Here is a 20,071-nt window from a genome sequence, read left to right on the forward strand (position 1 = left end):
AGTTGTTAAAATTGTGTTACTTTTGAATATTTTCTGTTCCATATGCCCCTCAAAATCACTTCAAATATGATGTGGTCCCTAAACAAACTGGTTGTGGAACTTTTGTTGCAAAAATTAGAAATTGCTAATTAACTTTTAACCCTTCCAACTTCCTAACAGGAAAAAATGATGCTGATGTAAGGTAGACATGTGGTACATGTTATTTATTAACTATTTTTTGTGATATAACTGACTGGTTTAAGGTCACAAAATTAAAAGTTTTAAAACGGCTAAATTTTCATCCAAAACGCAAAAAGTATCAGCTTAAATTTACCACTAAGATAATATGTCGCAAAAAAAACCTCATAATCACTGGAATTCATTGAAACGTTCCAGAATTATTACCACATAAAATGACACTGGTCAAAGTGAAAAAATTGGCTTGGTCATGAAGGTGAAAACAGGTTTTTCTCAAGGGTAAATAGCCACCCTTTGTTTCCTTTCACTGTTGTTAAAAGTTGTTAACTCAGTTACATATATTTTCCCTTAGTTCCATTATTCTGCTTTTATGTACCAACCTTTTGTATAACACTATATCAAATGGATTTGAAAAGTCCATCTAGACAACATCCACTGCGTTTTCTTAGTCCAGTCTGGAACTTACCTCTTCAGAGAAGCTGATCAGATTGTTTGACAACACCGGTTCCTCATAAATCTATGTTAGTGCTGGGTCATGAGATTTTTTATGAGATTCTCCAGGACAGCATCTGTTAGAAAACCTATGCAAAAATCCACTGGTATCATTTAACTCAATAAAAAAAGGAATTAAAACGTAACTGTTAATAATTTACAATAGCGATATACTATAAAAAGTGTGCAAAAGTGTCAAGTCCTATCAGTTTAATTAAACACAGCTGGACTCCGATGAAGGAGTAGAACCATCTCAGGGAGGATCACAAGGAAATGGACAGCATGTGACTTAAATAGGTGTACCTGAGAAAAGGGTCTGAATACTTATGACCATGTTATATTTCAGTTTTTCTTTTTTAATAAATTTGCAAAAATTACTAGATTTCTTTTTTTTTCAGTGAAGATGGGGTGCAGAGTGTACATTAATGAGAAAAAAATGAACTTTTTTGAATGTACCAAATGGCTGCATGAAACAGAGTTAAAAATGTAAAGGGTTCAGAATACTTTCTATACCCACTGTATATAAAATAACTGTCTGTGTACCACTGTACTTAATTCCTGCAGTCCTTGGGGGTGTATGCCATTTGAGTCTGTGATTTTTCTACTTTGGTGAGTTTGAGGTGGCGCTGAACCTTCTGCTGGGTTAGGCTAAGTTCACACTAGCGTTGTGCGCCGCTGCGTCGGCGACGCAACGCACAACGCACGCAAAAACGCGGCAAAACGCACGCAAAAACGCTGCGTTTTGCGACGCATGCGTCGGTTTTTGCCGAAAATCGGACGCAAGAAAAATGCAACTTGTTGCGTTTTCTTGGTCCGACGCTTGCGGCAAAAAAGACGCATGTGTGGCACAACGCAACAAAAAAAAACGCATGCGTCCCCCATGTTAAGTATAGGGGGCGCATGACGCATGCGTCGCCGCTGCGTCGCCGACGCAAACCCGACGCACATTAGCTTAACGCTAATGTGAACGTAGCCTATGTAATGAGTGAACGTCCTCAGATAAGGTGTTGTCTGAGCATACTCTGGTGCTAACCGAGTGACTTTGGCGTGCTCGAATAATATGTTTGAGTCCCCTCCCCTGCATGTCTCATGGTTGTTCGACAGCCGCGGCTGTTGAACAACCATGAGACATGCAGGGGAGGGGACTCAAACATATTTTTGAGCACACCGAAGACACTCCGTTAGCACACGAGCATGCTCAGATAACACCTTATCCGAGCATGTTTGCTCATCACTATTAAGCAGGTGACATTTAATGGAGAACGGATTCCTCAGAGGAGCCAAAACACTTTATCACTGAGTTGAGTAAATTGTAGCTGCTGCTGGGCACTATTGATGATATTACATTAGTCAGAATGAACCTCTCAAGATTGGAATTCCCAATCATTGTATAGTCCATCTATCCTTTTTATTTTTTGCAACTATGATATGAACTTTGGGTATGGAAACAGTGTATACTTCAACTTTGTTATGAGTATACTAGTAATTAGAAATTGGTTCATGAAAATAATATTTTATTTCAGAGAATGGCTATGCCAGCACAGATGAGGAGGCTTCGGAACTGAGTCAAATGTCAGATGGGAGGTTAGTAAAGTCAATGTTAATAAATTCAGATTTATTCACTATTGGTGTAATAGCAATTACCATAAATATTATATGCAGAATATTACATGCAGACCAAATTATAAAAAAAGAGTTCTTGTCTTTTCCTATGAAGCTGAAATTTATCTCTCAGTGTCAAGGTCATCAGCTCTTACAAGAAATCATAATAACCTATAAGAAAAAAAAGTTCAAATGCAGTACAGAATTAATGTATATATTTTATTGGAGTACAAAACATGATTAAAATGAAAACGGGATGATTAAATCAAAGCCATGATCGTGGTCATGGTTGCCCTGAAGAAGGCAGCGCCAAAATTCACGTTGGGGGTGACGGCACCACAAAATCTAAGAAGTTCTACAGATATTGGATCTCTTCTGCCTATGATTACTGTGCATAGTTTTTAAGTTCATGTACTGCACTAGGCACTTACAGATGAAGAAAAAATCGTCACTCCATCCTCCAGGTTGAACTCTTATTCTTTATTAAAAAATCACGTCTATAGACAACATTTAAAAATATGTCTTAGAATATCCTCTTACGCATTTCAGAATGAAATTCCTTAATCTTTCCGAAACGTCTAAGAGGATGCTCTGATATTTATTTTAAATGTTGGCTATGCATATGATTTTTGAATAAAGAACATAAGTTCATCCTGGAGGACAGAGTGCTGACTTTTTCTTCAGCTGCATTTGTAACACCCCAGGAAACCGGTTGTTACAGTGGTGTTGCCTTCCTTTCAGGGAGGGTGATGCCATGCCTGGAAGCGACAAGGATCCCTTTAATAGGTAAGAAGTACACATAACACTGTTCTGACTCCAGGCCAGAAGGGGGAGCTCTGATCCAGTTTGTGGGTGGCTTCCCTATATATTCTGGCGGGAGGAGGAGTGAGTGGAAAGAGACTGAGTCCAGTCAGAGTCTGAGGAGAGAGCTGGAGCCATGGAGACATGAGGTTCTGTAGCTCCTGAGAGTTTGAGAGAAAAGCTGAGGCCGTGCAGAGACGAGGTTCTGCAGCTCCTGGAAGGAGAAGAGAGAGACAGAGCAGTTTGTAGGAAACTGTGAGGAGAAAAGAAGCACAGGAGAAGTGAGGAGCTGGAGGGGCTGCGACTGGGCTCCCTCCACGCTGAAGCGCAGGAACCGGACACCGGGAGTCCGAGGCTGTGTGGGACTCTGTGTCCCACAGCAGAAACTGGAGGGCAGGAAATTTCAAGTCACCTGTCCACCCCTACACCGGAGGACACAGCAACACATAGAGCCCGGAGTCGCCGCAAATAGAGACACCTGTAAAAAGACTCGAGTTGCCTGCCATTCGGTACTGTCCTATATATAGGACAGAGAGAGAGAGGACCTTGTGTGAAGCCTCAGGCAGCAAGGGACGCACACTAAAGTTCAGAAAGGAAGGCTTCCAACTCTACCTGCTAAGGGGACTCCAAATCGCTTCTAGGCTGGCCGGTCCTTACCATCATCTGTTACCGGTACCCTGGACTGTGGCTGCTTACTAATAGTAAAAGGTAATGAGTCTGCAACCTTGTGTCCTCTAATTCTTTCTGACACCACACCATCTTTACCTACTGCAGCGGGAGTCCTGGGGACTAAGCTTCACCTGTCGGAAGCCACACTATCATTGCTGCAATAACATCATCCCCAGTGGACCCCTTTAAGCAGCGTCAGTCATCCCTGAGCGAATACCACAGGTGGCGTCACGAACACTCTATATTTCTTTATTTAAAACAACCCCTTTAAAGACTTTCCCTTTAACTTGGACGCCCAGGGCCACGTACAGGGTCGCTGCCACCGTGAATACACCTTTAACGACCACCGGACCCGGTGCCGAGTAACCCCTAGGCTCTGGCGGGCGCTCTACTTTCATCTTCATGCCTGCTTAGGTATGGTGAGCTGTTCTGTTTGCTTGTGTGTATCCTAGTGCAGGACAGTAGCCATGGGCAAGGTACACATCTCTTACACCCTGGTACATTACATGAAGGTGGGTGTCCTGTGAGGGCCCTACACCTTTGCAGACTGCATGTAACCGATGACATGCCAGAGGCAGATGTTTCAAAGTTCAAGAAGCTAGACCACCTATCAAAAATAAACTTTTCTCAACAATAACTGAGAATTAATTATATACAGGAGATATCTGGCACATATCTTGATGAACGTTTGTTTTACAATACGTAGCGTTTTCCACAGATTCCTTCCTCTTCTCTCTCTTGTCCTCTATCTTATCTTGACTTTTGTATATGGGACGGATCCCCACTCCATCTTACAACAACTACAACTACAGTAAACCTAGGCACTAGAATAAATACACAAAACACACTATTTTGGTTGTCAAACTGGTCACAGCTTTATTTAAATCACAAGATTAAAAACAACCACAGTAGGAGTCAGGTGAAGTGCTAGTACATTGGGATTCACAAGAAATATGATACCCCCAGCTGTCTGACATATAGCACCAGGACAGACAGCCATAAAAGGGGCGGCACGCCCTGGCTTGCCATTCAAGCACAGCCAGTAAACTTTCAGGGTACCAATCACCCTATTGTCCTCACTCCTGTGCTTCACCACTGTGCCCGCCGCTGATAGACATTATCATTACAACATCCTTGAGGCTGGCCACCAATGCTTAGCCTGTTCACAACCATGGGGTTTTTACCTCATCTATTAGTTAAAATGAGTCCACCTTAACTTGTCTGCAACTTCCACCTGACTCCTAAACCACCACCAAAAGGCCGTTTGACACCTTAAATGGACTCGACCGCCATCAACCATGCCTAATAAAGCCATCAACCATTTCTACATGCTATGGAAAGACTGTGCCTACAAGTAACACAATTCCAGAGCTTCAACAGAATAATTTTATCAATGCAACTCTACCAAATTCTGATCGATAATACTGTAACTAAAGAAAAATAACAGTCTGTAAACATCCTGCAATGAGGTTCCCATCATGGGGAATGTGAAAAGTAAACCTATAATAAAGGTGGTAGCCACAGTCTGAATAGCTGTATAATGGCATCTGTCATGCCTCAAAAACTATTATGCTGCATGTATCATAGCCAGCTCTAATAATTCATCAATTCACAGTTTTTGGTTCTAGAAACCACTACTATATACAGTACCTGTGCTGTGCAGTAATCATTTCTTAAACACACTTACTACTACTACTACCGGAAAAGTTATGAGTATATATAAAGAGAAAGATACTATAAATAAGGAGTAATTAAAAGCTATACACAATATAACATCAACATTAAAACCGACCCTTAAATAACTTTCATAATATTTGGACATTAGGTTGAAATAAACCTAAAGCAGAAAAATGTACTAATTCATTATGAATAACCCTGCCACGCCATTGTTGATTGTTTTTAATGCACTTGATGACATTCTCTGTTAACTGCTCTAACTGGGTCAAAATTATAGGGAAAGCATCTTCATGTTGATGCACTTAATTACTTTTCCCTTAGCCGCTCCCCCTTGCTCAAGGGCATAGTGAATAGGCATATTGCCCTTCATGTTATTTAGTCCATGAGCCAAGAACCAAATTTGACGATATCGGTACCAAGCGGAGTGACTAATTCTCTTTGGTATTTTTAGGTAGATGCATGTCTGTAGTTTATTTTTTGATATGATAGCCCTTACATATACGTAGCTTATTAACCCCTTCAGCCCTAGGCCTATTTGTACCCAAGTGCCTAAGCCAATCTGACCTGTGCCACTTCATGGGCTAATAACTTTGGAACGCTTTCACCTATCCAAGCCATTCTGAGATTGTTTTCTCGTGACATATTGTACTTCACGTCAGTGCTAAATGGGAGTCAATATATTTTACCTTTCTATATAAAAAAATGCTAAATATTCGGAAATTTTGGAAAAATCGGCAATTTTTTAACTTTGAAATTCTCTGCTTTTTACAAAAATACTGATACCCCCCATAATAGTTATTAATTTACACTCCCCACATGTTTACTTCATATTGGCATCATTTTGAAAATGAAACCTTATTGTTTTACGACGTAATAGGGCTTATAGTTTTATGCGCAATTTTTCACATTTACAGCAAAACCCACTTTTCAAAGGACCAAGTCACTTCTGAAGTCACTTTAAGGGGCTTACATAACAGAAACCACCCATAAATTACCCCATTTTGCAAACTACACCCCTCAAGCTGTTCAAAACTCATTTTTAAAAACTGTTAACCCTTTAGGTGTTCCACAGGAATTTTAGCAGAATGAAGGCGAAATTTCAAAATTTCATTTTTTTTCCAGATATTACATTGTAATCCAATTTTACCTGCAACCTAGCAAGGGTTAACGGCAAACCCAAACTTGGTTACCCTAATTCTGCAGTTTATAGAAACACCCCACATGTACTCGTAAACTAAAGTATGGGCACACAGCACAGCTCAACACGGAAGGAGCGCTATGTGGTTTTTGGGTGGCGGATTCACTGGAAGAAATCTAGGGGGCCATGTCACATTTGAAGGCTGCCTGAGGTACCCCCACAGTGGAAACCCCAAAAAGTGACCCTATTTTGGAAACTACACCCCCAAGGAATCTTTTAGGGGGTATAGTGACCACTTTGACCCAACCAGTGTTTCACAGTAGTTGGAAACACTTGGTTGAGAAAATGGAAAAAGTGCATTTTTTACATGAAGGTGTCATTTTAGGCTCATTTTTTTATTTTTAAGAGGTGTACCAGCAAAAAATGCACCCCACTATTTGTTCACCAATCTCTCCCGAACACAACAACACCCGATATGTTGTCGTACACTGCAGTATTGGGGAACGGCAGGCCTCGGAAGGGAAGGAGCGCCAAATGACTTTTGGAGTGCAAATTTTACTGGAAGAAATCTAGGGGGCTATGTCACATTTGAAGACACCCTGAGGTGCCCCAACACACGCACACACACTGACACATACACGTTCTGTGCTGAACAGGACTCTCCGGTCTTCTCTGCAGAGCTCCTATCTCCCTCTGTAGAGGCTGACACCTCCCAGGCTTGTGACTGATCACATGGCCGTGACATCACCACAGGTCCTGTAGTCCTGTACTGTGTGCTGCTGCTGGTAAGGAACTTGTGGAGAGAGGGGGAACAGTCACCTAGCACCAGCGCTCCCAGCTCTAAGAACGAGCGCCTCATGAAGGTGGGCCCCTGCCTCCTCCTTCCCTGCGCGGCGGCCTTTCCCCCCGGCGGCTGTATTCGGCGTATAAGACAACCGCCCTCTTGGAGCCATGTTTTTCATGGCTAAAAAGTCGTCTTATACGCCAGGAAATACGGTAAATAAAATTTTAATGTTTTTCTTTGTGTTTGCAGGTGTTTACTGACTATCTAACGGCATGATGGAAGTACCAGCAAGGAAGAAATCACGGATCGACTGTATCATACACTGCTCTAATGATGACAGCGATGATCTGGCGTCCCTTAAGGATTTGGACTCCTGGAAAACATTGCTTAGGGCTGCAGAGATCAGGCAGCATGAATCAGTCCTGGTAGCAGCTAAGGGCCTTGAAGAAGGAGAAATACCACACATACAATATCACCGTAAATGTCGTAGTATCTTTACAATGAAGAAGTCACTGGATTCTATCCTTGGCAAGGGTGTCAATGTCGAAACAGCAAGCAAAATCTCCATGAGGAAGCTACCGAGGGGTGCCCCCAGTGATAGCAGGGTGTATGCCAAAGTATGTATCTTCTGTGAGAAGTCAAGCAAGTACCTAAAAGGAAAACAAACAAGGGAGCCAATTGTCCAGTGTGTTGAGCTACGAGCAGATGAGACGATCCGCAGAGCAGCGATAAGGAAAGGCACACAGAGAATACTTGGTTTACTTAGCAGAGACCTTGTTGCTGCAGAGGGGCACTACCACAAGTCGTGCTACAAACTATTCACAAAAGATGATTCCCAAGTGGCCTGTAGGTCTAGTGCAGCTGAAAATCAGGTCGAAAGCGAGGAAGTACGCTACGAAGAGGCAGAGAAAGAGGCCCTTGAAGAACTCTTCTTGTATATAAGGACTAAATTGTTCCCAAACCCAGAAGTACTGCCTATGATAAACCTCACATCTAGGCTTGAGAGATTAATGATATCCCGTGGTATCATCCAACTGAAACCATCGACAAAGAAACATGTTCGACGAAAACTTGAAACAGAGATTGGGGAATCACTCCGCTTTCTCTCAAAAAGCTCTTGGATAATGAATCTTGCACACTTACCCTGAAGCTCTTTCAAGTTTATCTTGAGACCCTCAGAAATGAACAACTCTCAGCATTCTGGATGTCATACTTGGACATGGTCGAGACCATGCTGGCCCTGGTTCGAGCTTCAAGAGAAGGCAACTGGATGCTTCACCTAGGAGCAATCCGACAGATGATACCATGGTGTTTTGCCTATGACAAGGTCAACTATGCCCGATACCTAACCTATTACTATGCCACAATGTCTCGGCTGCCCATAGAACACCCAGAGGTCCATGAATACTTCATGCAAGGTGGCTTTTCGGTCCAGATCGGTAGCAAGAATCCTTTTGGACGAATTCCTGTGGACCAGACCATTGAAGAGACAATCAACAAAGACACCCAGACACCAGGGGGCACAAAAGGCTTCAGCCTCAAAGTTGGAGCTGTTTCCAGGTTCTACCTGACATCAGAGTACCGCAGTATGTACTTGAGGCAGCTGAGGGCCCTGGTAGGCCAACAATATACTGACTTCAGCCATTCAGACCTACAGGTGTCTAGGATTAGAAGAGATGAAGCCGATGTCCAATCTTTCGTTCAACTGCTGGAGACAGGTTGGGTGAACCCCTTCAACAAAGAGCATAATGGTGAACTTATCAGTTTGTCAACAGCGACTGTAGCACCACCAGATGTAGCCAAAGACCTTCAAGGGGCATACAGTATAGGAGAGGATGCATATCAAACATTCAAGGATGAGCGTTTGGGTACCGATAAGCCAACTACATTGTTTCATGACAAGATGACGAAGAACAAACTTAAAACGTTCTCTAACATCCAAATGAAGACACGCAGACAAGGTCTTGGCAAGGAGGTAATTTTGAAGGCTGACAGAAACCTATTTGGCCAGATGATACTTGTAGCTGAGAACAGAAAGCTACAAATGAGTGATGTCTTGACTCATCCCCTGGGTCCATTGCCATGGGCACTTGCCAATGGTGATGGGTCTATCCGCAAGACCAACAAGGCTGCCCTCGCAAGGGAGTTGGAGAGGAATGCTCGTCCTGCAGAAGTGATCCCCGAGCCCTCTGCAACCATCATTGATGGGATGAGCCTGGTTCAGAAACTGAAGGGAAACAATGCAACATTTGGCCAGCTAGCAGGCACAGCAATGAGTCGCGCTATCCATGAGGGTGCTAAGAGCAAGCGCATTGATATTGTCTTTGACGTCTACAAGGAGACATCCATCAAAGATACAGAAAGAGTCAACAGATATGAAGGCACAGGGATCCATTTCAAGAACATTCAACATGGGCACAACATCCAGCAGTGGAAAAAGCTTCTAAGTAGTTCCTCCAACAAGGCAAGTCTCATAAAGTTTCTGGTAGAAGAATGGAAGGCGAAACACCACAGGGAGAAGCTTGAGGAGAAGGAGCTGTATGTCACATGTGAGCAGCTCTGCTTTAAGATCACCAAAGAACAGTGGGAAGAGGCTGCTGACCTTAAGTCAAATCAAGAAGAAGCAGACACACGCCTCCTTCTCCATGCTCTTCATGCAGCAGAATCTGGTTACAAGTCGGTCATCATCACTTCGGAGGATACTGATGTCATGGTCCTGTGTCTGGGCATGTGCCACAAAATCCCATCCCACCTGTTCCAGAAATGCGGTACACAGAACCGGACAAGATTCCTGGATATCACCACTCTGAGCCGAACATTGGGAGGCAGCGTATGTGATTCATTGATTGGTATGCATGCATTTACAGGCTGTGACACCGTCAGTGCATTCGCTGGCCGTGGGAAGATGACGACACTCAAGCAGTTGAAGATGAACAAGACATACCAGGATGCCTTTCAGGAAGTTGGTCGTTCATGGGAAGTGTCTACCGAACTTTTTGAGAAGTTACAGGAAATCACCTGCCACATGTACCTGCCAACTACCCAAACAACTGAGGTAAACAGGCTCCGTTATCAGCTGTTCTGTGCCAGACGTGGAGTGGTAGAGTCAAGTCAACTCCCTCCTTGCCAGGACTGCCTTTTCATGCATGCACTGCGTGCAAACTACCAGGCTGCGATCTGGAGGAGAAGTCTGCAGAGCCAGCCATGGGTTGCAAACCCAACAGACTGCGGTTGGATGATAGATAACGACGGAAAGCTTGTTGTCAAGTGGATGCAAGGGGCACCAGCACCAGAAGCTATTATACAGCTACTGTCCTGCAAGTGTGTGCGGTCATGTGAACTTCCTCAGTGTACTTGCCTCAGCAATGGCCTGAAGTGCACAGACATGTGCAGATTACAGACATGCCAGAACAAGGGTACTGAAGACGAGCCAGTAGAACAACAGTCAGATTCAGAGTCCGATGTTGAAGATATTATGGAGTAACATATATATATATATATATATATATATATATATATATATATATATATATATATATATATATATATATATATATATATATGCACATGACATGTTCAGTGTGTATTTACATAACTTGGATTAAATTTTGTTACAAATACTACATCTAGTCACTCCGGGTGGTACCGATATCGTCATATTTGGTTCTTGGCTCATGCTAAAATTCCTGTGGAACACCTAAAGGGTTAACAGTTTTTAAAAATGAGTTTTGAACAGCTTGAGGGGTGTAGTTTGCAAAATGGGGTAATTTATGGGTGGTTTCTGTTATGTAAGCCCCTTAAAGTGACTTCAGAAGTGACTTGGTCCTTTGAAAAGTGGGTTTTGCTGTAAATGTGAAAAATTGCGCATAAAACTATAAGCCCTATTACGTCGTAAAACAATAAGGTTTCATTTTCAAAATGATGCCAATATGAAGTAAACATGTGGGGAGTGTAAATTAATAACTATTATGGGGGGTATCAGTATTTTTGTAAAAAGCAGAGAATTTCAAAGTTAAAAAATTGCCGATTTTTCCAAAATTTCCGAATATTTAGCATTTTTTTATATAGAAAGGTAAAATATATTGACTCCCATTTAGCACTGACGTGAAGTACAATATGTCACGAGAAAACAATCTCAGAATGGCTTGGATAGGTGAAAGCGTTCCAAAGTTATTAGCCCATGAAGTGGCACAGGTCAGATTGGCTTAGGCACTTGGGTACAAATAGGCCTAGGGCTGAAGGGGTTAATAAGCTACGTATATGTAAGGGCTATCATATCAAAAAATAAACTACAGACATGCATCTACCTAAAAATACCAAAGAAAATTAGTCACTCCGGGTGGTACCGATATCTGGCCCGGCTCATGGACTAATTGCACTTGATTACTTTACCCTTAATCACTCCCCACTGACTCAAGGGCACACAGATTAGGTATACTGTTCTTCAGTTTAATGCACTGCTTTGTGCAGAAGACAACCTTAAAAGAAACAAGAGTTGGTCAATATAAACAGTTAAAATCCGTGCCTCAGGGTATGTGCACACATCAGGATTTCTTGCAGAAATTTCCTGAAGAAAAACGGAAATTTTCTGCAAGAAATCCGCATTTTTTTTTTTGCGTTTTTTTCCTGTTTTTTTCTCGTTTTTTTTAGCATTTTGCAAGCGAAATTAGCTTGCAGAATGCTAAAGTTTTCCAAGCGATCTGTAGCATTGCTTGGAAAACTGACTGACAGGTTGGTCACACTTGTCAAACATAGTGTTTGACAAGTGTGACCAACTTTTTACTATAGATGCAGCCTATGCAGCATCAATAGTAAAAAGATAGAATGTTAAAAATAATAAAAAAATAAAAAAAATGGTTATACTCACCCTCTGCAGACAGCTGATCTCAGCGGCATCCGTTCCTATAGATGGTGTGTGTGTACAGGACCTTCGATGACGTCACGGTCACGTGAGCGCAGGTCCTTCACACACACCATCTATAGGAACGGAAGCGGCAGCATGCACCGATGAGAGGCTATTTTTTATTTTAATTCTTTTTTTTTTTACCAATTATATGGTGCCCAGTCCGTGGTGGAGTCTCCTCTCCTCCACCCTGGGTACCAACCGCACATGATCTGCTTACTTCCTGCATGGTGGGCACAGCCACATGCGGAAAGTAAGCAAATCAATGCATTTCTAGTTGTGCGGAATCCCCGCAATTCCGCAAACTTAATGAACATGTTGCTTTTTTTCCGCGATGCGATTTTTTTCGCGGAAAAAATGCAACATTTGCACAAGAAATGCGGAATTCACTGTAAATAATAGGAGGCATATGTAAGCGTTTTTTTCGTGTTTTTTTCGCGTTTTTATCACGTTTTTATAGCGAAAAAACGCAAAAAAAACGCAAAAAATACTGAACGTGTGCACATGGCCTCAGTATTCTCAAGTCACATGAACAAAATAGAGGGTCCTTGAAGCGACAGATTGTATTGAATGGCATGCTTTTTTTTCTTCCCTTCCAGTCTCTGTTCCTAGCTCGGAGGAGCCAATTGCAATTTATTCTTTAGGCATGGAAATATGATTGCTATGAACCCAGGGACTTTACCCTAACAGGGTCTTATAGGCATTAAATGCTTCTGGAGACCAGGGGGCCCTACCATGATGGTCACCCTGGATAAATAGGCCACAGCAGCCCTGTTTATTAACATATTTACATTACAAAAATGAACATATCAATATAACATTGACAAATAAGGAACGGGGTCTATGGAAGCCGTGCATCAGCTGCACCTTAGGCCCTTAACTGCACCACATGGCTTCGAGGACCCACCTGTTTATGCCCTTAACCGCACCACACCAGTTCGAGGACCCTACTGAATGGAGTCACCAATTAAATTGTCCCGCTGAGACCTCAGCCCAGTAGGGACCCCTTTTATTTAAATTATACTCTGACCACCAATTGAAACAAAAGAGGGGAGGGGTAGGTAACCGCCCCACCAAACAGGCCCCCTACTCTCCTCTCTGCTACAATCACCTTGCTATCCACGCACTCGTTTCTGCCCCACCCAAGATGGTTGCCTCTCCACTAAATAAAATTAAACATTATCTTGAATCTGAAAAAGTAGGAGGGGAATTGAAGGTTCAACTATTTTGAAAAACTGCAACAAAACAGCTCCACCATGCCACTCACAGCCGCACAGCCACTGGCCCAGAGGGACCCAGCTGACTGTCACCCATACCAAAAATGTCCCCTGAGACCTCTCTTAGTACAGACCCATTTTCAATTTTAAGAACAAATAACTCCACCATGTCACTCCCAGCCGCATCGCCACCAGCCCAGGGGACCCACCAGACTGTTGCCCATTCCAAAAATGTCCCACTGAGACCTTTCTCAGTAGGAACCCATTTTAAATTTTTTAACAACAAAGCGCTCCATCATGCCACTCCTAGCTGCACCGCAACCAGCCCAGGGGACCCAGCAGACTGTTGCCAAAAACAAATAACTGCTTTAATTCAGCTCCTAAAATGTATATAAGTGAGGATGAAACACCATGTATATACATGTTATAGTTTACAACCAAGGTATACAACAGGTTAATCTCCCATCATAAGGTAAGATATAGTCAGTGATGGGCAATGTTATGTTATATGCTGCAACAATAAATGAGGAGAAGCCACCTGCTCCTCTACAACAGTTACAGACAGACACGGCTCTCAAATCACCATCTGCACATAAATAATAAGAAATATAATATGTAGGTCTAGTATAAGCTGCCTGCAGCCATAGGTGTATGTGTAGCAGACTACTAGTTCGGTATCCCAATCAGTCACGCAACGTACATAGAATAGATGAGAGACAGGGCTGAAAACTGGGCCCATGATATGTCCTCTGGAGCAAGGTGCAGCATCACACTAGGAGTGCCCACTCAATGCCCCACCATGTGCCGAGTTATTAGTGCCCACTCACCGCCCCGCCATGTGCTGAGTTATTAGTGCCCACTCACCGCCCCGCCATGAGCTGAGTTATTAATGCCCACTCACTGCCCGCCATGTGCTGCATTATTAGTGCCCCACTCATCACCCTGCCCTGCCCTAAAATAAGAACTTGGTGGGTACACCCCAATCCTGTAAAATATGAGGGGGACAATATACAGAAACAGGTTGGATATATCAGGCAGGACAGCGCGCCACATAAGAGGACTAAAAGATGCCATAACTACAGAAAGAAAGAATTTAGCTGGAAGTCAGGTCCAGATTATATGTACAGCAAGGAAAAACCTGTATACACAGTATCTTTATACACAGGATACGCAACCAATCACAAGCCGTGACGTAATTTTAAAAATGCGCGCGTCTCCTGCCTCCCGTGACGTCACGGCTTGTGATTGGTCGCGTCGCGGTCACATGGGCGGCACGCAACCAATCACAAGCCGTGACGTAATTTTAAAAATGCGCGCGTCTCCTGCCTCCCGTGACGTCACGGCTTGTGATTGGTCGTGTCGCCCATGTGACCGCGACGCGACCAATCACAAAGCCGGAACGTAATTTTAAAATACTGAATGCCTAGAAGGACCTAAAAAATTACGTCACGGCTTGCTGTGATTGGTCGCGTCGCGGCCACATGGGCGGCACTGCGACCAATCAGAAGCCGTGACGTCACGGAAGGAAAAGCGCGCATTTTAAGCAAAGAACGCTGCCGGTTCCCTCGGTGAGGTCCAGGCTGCGTCGGAGAGGTGAGTATAGCAATATTTTTTATTTTAATTCTTTATTTTACACATTAATATGGATCCCAGGGCCTTAAGGAGAGTTTCCTCTCCTTCAGACCCTGGGAACCATCAGGAATACCGTCCGATACATGAGTCCCATTGACTTGTATTGGTATCGGGTATCGGTATCGGATTAGATCCGATACTTTGCCGGTATCGGCCGATACTTTCCGAGGACGGTATCGCTCAACACCATAGCTCCCAACCGTCCCTCATTCTGCGGGATTGCCCCGGATTTGATGCTTTGTCCTGCTGTCCAGCGCAGGACACGCTGATCCCGCATACAACACAGGAGAAGCTGCCATCACGCCCCCTTGCGTTAGGCCACGCCCCTTCCCCATGTTCCTGAGTCTTACTCTTAGGGCTTCCTGCCTGTGGCATGAAGGAGGCGCTGCCAGCGCTGGGCACGGGGTCATGATCTGCAGGAGGAGGAAGACGAGGAGCTCTGCTGGATGTTGTGCAGGACGAGCAGGCACACCGACCCTCCTGCCCCTGTGTGCGGTGCCAGGTAGGTGCCAGCAGGATAATGAGCTGGAGTGGGCGTGCTCAGTAGCCATGTGCTGCAGCAGGCTGCTTGTTGCTCTGCTTGTAAGGAAACTAGTTCTCACCGTGCAGAGAAATGTGTCCAGATTTACTGATCTGCACCTAATGAGGCTTTGTGCTGTTGCTGCCCCTCCATCACTGCCAGGGAAGCAACACATGCCCTGGTGAGGGCACCTGTTGTGAATTCGCTTTTTGCTCCCTCTAGTGGTTACTAGTTTTTTGACTCTGGTTTTTCTGTCATTCCTTTTATCCGCACCTGGGTCGTTAGTTAGGGGTGTTGCTATATAAGCTCCCTGGACCTTCAGTTCTATGCCTGGCAACGTAGTTATCAGAGCTAGTCTGCTGTGCTCTTGTCTACTGATCCTGGTTCCAGTTATATCAGCTAAGTCTGCCTTTTTGCTTTTTGCTATTTGTTTTGGTTTTGTATTTTTGTCCAGCTTGTTCCAAATCTATATCCTGATCTTTGCTGGAAGCTCTAGGGGGCTGGTGTCTCCCCCCGGACCGTTAGACGGTTCGGGGGTTCTTGAATTTCCAGTGTGGATTTTGATAGGGTTTTTGTTGACCATATAAGTTACCTTTCTTTATTCTGCTATCAGTAAGCGGGCCTCTCTGTGCTAAACCTGGTTCATTTCTGTGTTTGTCATTTCCTCTTACCTCACCGTTATTATTTGTGGGGGGCTTCTATCCAGCTTTGGGGTCCCCTTCTCTGGAGGCAAGAAAGGTCTTTGTTTTTCCTCTACTAGGGGTAGTTAGATTCTCCGGCTGGAGCGTGTCATCTAGAATCATCGTAGGAATGATCCCCGGCTACTTCTAGTGTTGGCGTTAGGAGTAGATATATGGTCAACCCAGTTACCACTGCCCTATGAGCTGGTTTTTTGTATTCTGCAGACTTCCACGTTCCTCTGAGACCCTCGCCATTGGGGTCATAACAGTTTGCCAGGCCAGTATTAAATGTTTAATGCATTGCAGAAGAGGGATTATAAGAAAGAAGATTCTGAGTTTTTTTTTTTCTTCTTCCCCTTTACCTCAGAGTGGCTATGCTTGCTGCAGACATGAATGTCCAGACCTTGATTACAAGTGTGGATCAGCTGGCTACTCGTGTGCAGGGCATACAAGACTATGTTATCAGAAATCCTAGGTCAGAACCTAAAATACCGATTCCTGAACTGTTTTCCGGAGACAGGTTTAAGTTTAGGAATTTCGTGAATAATTGTAAATTGTTTTTGTCCCTGAGACCCTGTTCATCTGGAGACTTTGCTCAGCAAGTAAAAATTATTATTTCGTTCTTACGGGGCGACCCTCAGGATTGGGCTTTTTCGCTGGCGCCAGGAGATCCGGCATTGGCTGATATTGATGCGTTTTTTCTGGCGCTCGGTTTACTCTATGAGGAACCCAATCTTGAGATTCAGGCAGAAAAGGCCTTGCTGGCTATGTCTCAGGGACAGGACGAGGCTGAAGTGTATTGCCAAAAATTTCGGAAATGGTCCGTGCTGACACATTGGAACGAGTGTGCTCTGGCCGCTAATTTTAGAAATGGCCTTTCTGAAGCCATTAAGAATGTTATGGTGGGTTTTCCCATTCCGCAAATTCCGCAAATTCCCTCATGGTGTTGTCTGAACAGACACCTAATTCGGTGCAATATGATAGAAAAACCGCAAATTCCCTCATTGTGTTGTCTGAACAGACACCTGATTTAATGCAATGTGATAGAATCCTGACTAGAAATGAGCGGAAAATTCATAGACGCCAGAATGGCTTGTGCTACTACTGTGGTGATTCTACACATGTTATCTCAGCATGCTCTAAACGTATAGCTAAGGTTGTTAGTCCTGTCACCGTTGGTAATTTGCAACCTAAATTTATTCTGTCTGTAACTTTGATTTGCTCACTGTCGTCTTATCCTGTCATGGCGTTTGTAGATTCAGGTGCTGCCCTGAGTCTTATGGATCTGTCATTTGCTAAGCGCTGTGGTTTTACTCTTGAACCATTGGAAAATCCTATTCCTCTTAGGGGTATTGACGCTACGCCATTGGCAGCAAATAAACCGCAGTATTGGACACAAGTTACCATGTGCATGACTCCTGAACACCGCGAGGTGATACGTTTCCTGGTTTTACATAAAATGCATGATTTGGTTGTTTTAGGGCTGCCATGGTTACAGACCCATAATCCAGCCCTGGACTGGAAGGCTATGTCAGTCTCAAGTTGGGGCTGTCGTGGTATTCATGGGGATTCCCTGCCTGTGTCTATTGCTTCTTCTACGCCTTCGGAAGTTCCTGAGTATTTGTCTGATTATCAGGATGTCTTCAGTGAGTCTGAGTCCAGTGCACTGCCTCCTCATAGGGACTGTGACTGTGCTATAGATTTGATCCCTGGCAGTAAATTTCCTAAGGGAAGACTGTTTAATCTGTCGGTACCCGAACATACCGCTATGCGTTCATATATCAAGGAGTCTCTAGAGAAAGGACATATTCGTCCGTCTTCTTCCTCTTGGTGCGGGATTCTTTTTTGTGGCAAAAAAGGACGGATCTTTGAGGCCTTGTATTGATTATCGGCTTTTAAATAAGATCACTGTCAAATTTCAGTATCCTTTACCGCTGTTGTCTGACTTGTTTGCCCGGATTAAAGGTGCCAAGTGGTTCACCAAGATAGACCTTCGTGGTGCGTACAACCTTGTGCGCATTAAGCAAGGTGATGAATGGAAAACCGCATTCAATACGCCCGAAGGTCATTTTGAGTACTTGGTGATGCCTTTTGGGCTCTCCAATGCGCCTTCAGTTTTTCAGTCCTTTATGCATGACATTTTCCGGAAGTATCTGGATAAATTTTTGATTGTTTATCTGGATGATATTTTGGTTTTTTCTGAGAATTGGGATTCGCATGTGGAGCAGGTCAGGTTGGTCTTTAAAATTTTGCGTGAAAATTCTTTGTTTGTCAAGGGCTCAAAATGTCTCTTTGGTGTACAGAAGGTTCCCTTTTTGGGGTTCATTTTTTCCCCTTCTGCTGTGGAGATGGACCCAGTCAAGGTCCGAGCTATTCTTGATTGGACTCAGCCCTCGTCAGTTAAGAGTCTTCAGAAGTTCTTGGGTTTCGCTAACTTCTACCGTCGTTTTATCGCTAATTTTTCTAGCATTGTGAAACCTTTGACGGATATGACCAAGAAGGGCTCCGATGTAGCTAACTGGGCTCCTGCTGCCGTGGAGGCTTTCCAGGAGTTGAAACGCCGGTTTACTTCGGCGCCTGTTTTGTGCCAGCCCGATGTCTCACTTCCCTTTCAGGTTGAGGTGGATGCTTCAGAGATTGGAGCAGGGGCCGTTTTGTCGCAGAGAGGCCCTGGTTGCTCTGTTATGAAACCTTGTGCCTTTTTCTCTAGGAAGTTTTCGCCTGCCGAGCGAAATTATGATGTGGGCAATCGGGAGTTGTTGGCCATGAAATGGGCATTTGAGGAGTGGCGTCATTGGCTCGAGGGTGCTAAGCATCGTGTGGTGGTCTTGACTGATCACAAAAATCTGATGTATCTCGAGTCTGCTAAACGCCTTAATCCGAGACAGGCCCGCTGGTCATTGTTTTTCTCCCGCTTTGATTTTGTTGTCTCGTATTTACCAGGTTCAAAGAATGTGAAGGCCGATGCTCTTTCTAGGAGCTTTGTGCCTGATGCTCCTGAAGTCGCTGATCCTGTTGGTATTCTTAAAGATGGAGTTATCTTGTCAGCTATTTCTCCGGATCTGCGACGTGTGTTGCAGAGATTTCAGGCTGATAGGCCTGAGTCTTGTCCACCTGACAGACTGTTTGTCCCGGATAATTGGACCAGCAGAGTCATTTCCGAGGTTCATTCCTCGGTGTTGGCAGGTCACCCGGGAATTTTTGGCACCAGAGATCTGGTGGCCAGGTCCTTTTGGTGGCCTTCCTTGTCAAGGGATGTGCGGTCATTTGTGCAGTCCTGTGGGACTTGTGCTCGAGCTAAGCCTTGCTGTTCTCGTGCCAGCGGTTTGCTCTTGCCCTTGCCTGTCCCGAAGAGACCTTGGACACATATCTCCATGGATTTCATTTCTGATCTTCCGCTATCTCAGGGCATGTCCGTTATCTGGGTGATATGTGATCGCTTCTCCAAGATGGTCCATTTGGTTCCTTTGCCTAAGCTGCCTTCCTCTTCCGATCTGGTTCCTGTGTTTTTCCAGAACGTGGTTCATTTGCACGGCATCCCTGAGAATATTGTGTCAGACAGAGGATCCCAGTTCGTTTCCAGGTTCTGGCGATCCTTTTGTAGTAGGATGGGCATTGATTTGTCGTTTTCGTCTGCTTTCCATCCTCAGACTAATGGACAGACGGAGCGAACCAATCAGACTTTGGAGGCTTATTTGAGGTGTTTTGTCTCTGCTGATCAGGACGATTGGGTGACATTCTTGCCGTTGGCTGAGTTTGCCCTTAATAATCGGGCTAGT

General features: G+C 44.1%; 1 protein-coding gene across 2 annotated transcripts in view; it reads left to right on the top strand.

The window, feature by feature from the left end:
• Positions 1 to 20,071, top strand: part of KIF21B (kinesin family member 21B) — a 637,471-nt gene that overhangs the window by 360,459 nt on the left and 256,941 nt on the right. For both annotated transcript variants that reach the window (XM_077295392.1, XM_077295391.1), the window contains exon 23: positions 2,193 to 2,253. In XM_077295392.1, coding sequence (XP_077151507.1) covers positions 2,193 to 2,253 — 61 coding nt within the window. The remainder of the gene's footprint in view (positions 1 to 2,192; positions 2,254 to 20,071) is intronic.

The sequence above is a fragment of the Ranitomeya variabilis genome, chromosome 3 (genome assembly GCF_051348905.1).
Source record: "Ranitomeya variabilis isolate aRanVar5 chromosome 3, aRanVar5.hap1, whole genome shotgun sequence".
In the NCBI taxonomy this organism is placed as follows: Eukaryota; Metazoa; Chordata; class Amphibia; order Anura; family Dendrobatidae; genus Ranitomeya; species Ranitomeya variabilis.